At 57.7% G+C, this 5,215-nt stretch overlaps 1 protein-coding gene across 1 annotated transcript in view; it reads right to left on the bottom strand.

The window, feature by feature from the left end:
* Positions 1–809: 809 nt before the first annotated feature.
* Positions 810–5,215, bottom strand: part of SIK3 (SIK family kinase 3) — a 34,672-nt gene continuing 30,266 nt past the window's right edge. The window contains exons 20-23 of the mRNA XM_008636945.2: positions 3,938–4,101; positions 3,079–3,211; positions 2,810–2,977; positions 810–2,479 (exon numbers count right to left, since the gene is read on the bottom strand). Coding sequence (XP_008635167.1) covers positions 2,820–2,977; positions 3,079–3,211; positions 3,938–4,101 — 455 coding nt within the window. The 3' untranslated portion in view covers positions 810–2,479; positions 2,810–2,819. The remainder of the gene's footprint in view (positions 2,480–2,809; positions 2,978–3,078; positions 3,212–3,937; positions 4,102–5,215) is intronic.

Below are 5,215 nucleotides of genomic sequence, written 5' to 3'. Positions count from 1 at the left end.
GGATTTGGCCGGCCGTACCCGGACCCCTCGCCTCGGCCGCGGGTCTGTGCCCCGTCCTTCACCGGGCCGCTCACGTCACCCCCTTTTCCCGCTGTATCCCCAACTCAGAGGTCCCGGGAGCTGTGCCCCTGCCCGCCCATGCCAGCCCTCGCTGGGGACCCGGGCAAAGCGAAGGCTCAGCTCAGAGCAGGCACCAGCACTGGCACGGCCACCTCAAAACCCACCTCAGCCCGAACCAAGCCCAGGTGCTTCCCTGTCCCATTGCCACCCAGTCCAGGGATCCACAGGAATCGAGCGCACAGGGCTGAGCCCGGCCTGGCGAGGGGAGAGAGGGGACAGGGAGAGAGGGGCCATGTCCCCAGACGGGGCCGCAGGGAGTGTGCAGGGCTGGCAATGCTAGCGGGAGCTGCTACAGAGGAATGATGCTCTTGAATGGCAGCAGCTCCCCGCAGCCCCAGCCTGTGCCAGCTCGCTGGGCACCTCACGGGCATCGCGCGGGTGTTGCCACCCCATGTGCTGCAGGTGCTGGAGGCACAGCTCCCTGCGCCTCCCAGACTCTACCCACAGCTGGAAAAGCCCCACTGCAGCAGATGCCTGGGCAGGGTCTGATCTGCAGCACTGCAGTTCCCCACACCCGCAGGGCGAGTCGGACTCCGCTGGGCTCCGGCTGCAGGGGGGGCTTTGGGAAACCCAACCAGGGGGGCTGCTGGAGCCTGAGGGAAGTGACAGCCCCAGGGATGGACTGGGGACACAGCAGCTGCCACCCCCTGAACTTTGGCGTTGAGCAACAAGGCAAACAAGAGCCCAGGGAAGATCATAATCATGTTTTATTTGTTATGATCCCACTGTCCAACTAATTGACTAGTTGCAAGTGACCCACAAAAAAATGGACTGAAGATTTACTGAAACGGTTTTTTTTTTCCTGTTCGTTTTTAGTCCAACATAAATGAGGAAGAAAAAAAAAATACTTCTGACATTTCCAAAAAACAGAAATAATAGCAAAGTATATTAATATACATTCAACATATACTGCGCGTATTGATTACTACAATACAAAGCCATGATAAAAAAAGTGTGGTACTGCGGATGGCACGGTGACGGCCCTGCGGGGCGGCTGCTGCGGGGGGGCCCGGCGACTCTCCCAGGATACAGTGTCATGTAAACAAAAGGAAAACGAACCAAAGGGACAGAGCAAAAGGCTTTCAGCGTTTCCCACCCTTCCCGCTCGATCCGGCGGGCTCCCCGCGCCCCCCAGCCCGCCGGGGAGGGGCCGTGCACGGCCGGGCTGCGGAGCTCCCCTCCGCTCCGGTTTTCGGGATCGCAGAGCCGTTAGCGTTGTTCTCCCGGAGAAGGGGAGGCCGGGAAGAGGCACGGGCTAAGGATAGCAAAGTCACCTCTGCCGTGCTGGTTTCACACTTCCTTCTGTGCAAAGTCAGGAGGGATGGGTCGATGTTTCCTTTAGTTTTAAAAAATGCTCCAGAAAAATGTCAGTAAGAAGGATCCGAGCTGGAGCTTGTCAAGTCCCAAAGGCAAGGGTGACACCACGTGCTCCTGAGCCCCGGGGGGGGGTGGGCCTCCCGCTCTATCCACCACGGAAAGGATGGAAAAGGGACAAAGAAGAGACCTCTGCACGTCCCGACTGTATAAGGAGAATTACCACTGTCGCCACTGGCACGAGAGAAAACCAGTCACAAGAACAATGTCGTTAAAAGAAATAAAATACTTTGAACAAAAGGTGCAAGTCACAATTCATATAGAACAGAATCTAGTTAAAAATTTCTCTCAAACAGAAATTCCTTTTGCCTTTTATTAATAACAATAATAATAAAACAACATTTACCAAAAAAAACAATTCCTACGTGATCAGGAGGAAAAGCGAAGGAAACAAAGAAAAATCCATCTGCCCTACATTAGCCAGGAAAAGAAAAAACCCCAAGTCGTGGCGGATTTGGAAAGTAAAGGGAAGGGAAGGGAGGGCAGGGCAGGGGTGATCCTGTCAGCACCCCGACACACGAGAGGGAACAGAGCAGACAGAGGTGAGACAAGAAGTGGATTGCACCGGGGTGGGGAGGGCCCCCGCCAGCGCTGCCAGGCCCAGACCCCCCCAGTGCAGCGGGACAGAGTGGAAGGAGAGCGTGGCCTCCATCCAGGAGCAGCTCCAGTCCCCTTGGACCTGCTCAGGGCAGGCTCCAGGGAGGCTCAGCCCGGTGTGGGGCCCCAGGCAGGCCAGCCCCCAGAGCAGCCCCGGTGCCGAGGCCGATCCTCCGCGTCGGGCTCAGGGCTCTGGGTGTAGCTGGAGTTACAGGCAAGTGTGGCAGAAATTAAAGAACCCAAAGGAACGACACACTGGATGAAGTGAGGATGAGGAAAGGGGCCATGGTATTCCAGTTAGTCAGAAATACTACGGCAATTTGGCGCAATGCTGCTAGATACTGTTGGTTTAAAATGGACCTTTTCATTTCAAAGCTGTACACAAACCCTGCAAGAGAGAGAAACACAGATGTTAGAGGACACCAGAATGGTGCATCTCTTCCCACAGCCCACCAGCATTGCATTCCCAGGCCATTCCTGACCCTGCCCCAGGAGAGAGACCCCGCCATGCAGAGAGGGTCTGAGAGCAGCACAAGCCTGGAAGGAGGGATGCTGTCCCTGAGCAAAGGGGGGACAGCAAACAGCCCCAGCACAGGAGCTGCGAGTGGATGGTCCCAACCCCAGCACTGGAGCAATGAGCAGGGAAAGTGACCCATGGCAGTGAGGCCATGGAGGCAGCCCGAGACGTGGTGTGGAGAGAGGACACACGGATACTCACTCCCTCCCAGTTACACCCCTGCCTGCTCCATCCCAAAGGGCACCTCCGGGTGCTTGTAGCTCAGCAGGACGTCTGTGATACACGTCGAGGGGTAGCAGGAGGTGTTGAGGTGCTGGCTGCCATCGCCCAGGTTCGGGTGCTCTTGACCTTCCAAACTCTCCCCACATTCTGTAAGGGCAGAGAGGTGACTCAGCACCTCTCCCTGTGACTCAGCTCCCCGAGGAGCTGCCCACATCCCCCCGTGCCACGTGGGCAGCCCCAGCGCTCACCCTCGCCGTCCCTGTCGCGCAGCTGCTGACTGGCCATCAGCGATGACTGGCTGAGCACGGCGTCGGACATCCGAGCAGAGCTGAGTGCTTTTCCTGCCATCAAACTCATTCCAGGCAAGTTATCCAACTGCACCTGTGGAGACAGCAGGACACACCTCAAGGGGAGCTCAGGAGAGGATCCTGCTGCTCCCCATCTGCCCACAGACAGTGCCCAGGGAGCTTCTGCAAACCTTCAAGCGAGGGTTTGGAAGGACAAGAACTGTGCATCAGGCACAGCTTGGGTGCAGCCAGTGTCCCCTCAACAGGAGAACGGACTGAGGAGTCCAAATCCCTCTGAACTAACGGAATCACAGCATAACTGGGGTTGGAAGGGAGCTCTGGAGATCACCCAGTCCAACCCCCTGCCAAGGCAGGGACAACTGGAGCAGGTGACAGAGAAACACATCCGGGTGGTTTTGGGATGTCCCCAGAGAGGGAGACTCCAGGCCCTCCCTGGGCAGCTGTTCCAATGCTCTGCTACCCTTCACAGAAAGTTCTTCCTCGTGTTGAGGTGGAACTTGTTGTGTTTTAGTTTCTGGCCATTGCTCCTCGTCCTGTCACTGGGCACCACTGAAGGAGAGAAGCTGCCATTCCCCTCTACAGCAGAAGGGAGCTGTAGCAAAGCACACATCAAGATCTGGGCAGGACAGTTCCCAGCAGCCCAAACCCCACAGGGAGCAGAGCACTGAGGTCTGGGCTACCATGACCAGCTCCTTCACAGCACTGCAGGACCCTGAGCTGGGCTGGGTGTGTCTGCAGAGCCCTGCAGAGCCAGGCCTGGCTGTTTCACTGGAGGGACCTGGGAGGCAAAGGCACCTACGTAGGCATCATCGCTGTTCTGGATGGTGTGATGTCTCTGCAGGGTGCGGGGCCGCGGGTGCTCGCTGGACGAGGGGCGCACGGGGTAGCCCAGCCCGTTGTGGTCAGGCACCTGCATGGCTTGGCCGGGGGAGCTCCTGTCCATGCAGTTCCCTACGATGGACTCTTGAAAACCAGACAGGACAGAAAAACGACAGGTTAGTACAAGGAACCTGCAGCTCCCAGCCACGTGTGCCACTGCAGAACTGAGATGTGACACCACACACAAACGCTTCTTGCTGGCACAACAAGGACAGGACCCCCGGCTGCTCTGGTGGGAGTGGTGCAGCACCAGTGCTCCCAGTCGCACTCACGCAGGCTTCTCCCTCCAGCATTAATATCCCAAAGGATCCCAATGCTAGCTGCCTCCTATCAGCTCTACAAAAGCAGCCTGAAGCTGGAGGGACTGGGGCAGGAGCACAGGAACCAGGCCCTTTCCCACTTCTGCCTTCCCCTCGAGCCCGAGCTCGACCCCCACCCTGCCCACATCGTTACACAAGAGCCAGGGGAGCCTCCAACACGGGATGCCTCCAGCAGGGCCCCTTGGCAATTGTAAGCAACATAATCCTGCTGGAAGAGCCGGCCAGGATGTTCACTTTTATCAGATGACTTCTCCCTGCCCTCCCACAATCTGGCTGCAGGAGCACACGAGGGTTCTGCCTGGCAAAGTCCATCTGCGCTGCAAGCTCTTGTGACTGAGGGCAAAGGCCACATTCCTATCAGGCAAAGCCTCTCGTCATCAAGTACACGATGTTTTGGATGAAGGCCTGAGCCGTGGAGGAGCCTGTCATCGAGGCTGAGCTCGCTGAGCGCGCACCCCGCCGAGCACAAACACCCGACGTGGCTGCGAGAGCTGGGGAGCTGCCCTGAGGTGACACAGCTGCAGGTACATCCCTCAGAAAGCCAGAGCTTTCCCAGGGCTTTGGCCAGTGGGAAGTGATGTCCTGCTGTGCTGGGACACCGCACGGCCCAGCTGGCACCGCAACTGCCACAAAACTGCTCCCCAAAGAGATCTCACAGAATCCTTGAACAGCCCCAGCTGGAAGGGACCCACGAGGATCATCCAAGTCCAACTCCTGGCCCTGCACAGGGCAGTTCCAAAACCTGTCCACAAATTTAGCACAATCCAAGAGAGACCCCATCCCATGTGGTCCCCACGCCGCTTGCAGGCAGGTGAGCATGGATAGCACAGCTAGGACACTGTTCCCCGTGCCCTTCCTCCATCAGGAATGTGGCATTC

The sequence above is a fragment of the Corvus brachyrhynchos genome, unplaced genomic scaffold, assembly GCF_000691975.1.
Source record: "Corvus brachyrhynchos isolate BGI_N302 unplaced genomic scaffold, ASM69197v1 scaffold46, whole genome shotgun sequence".
NCBI lineage: Eukaryota > Metazoa > Chordata > Aves > Passeriformes > Corvidae > Corvus > Corvus brachyrhynchos.
Note: the sequence above shows the minus strand (reverse complement) of the source record. Positions and strands in the feature narration are given on the sequence as shown.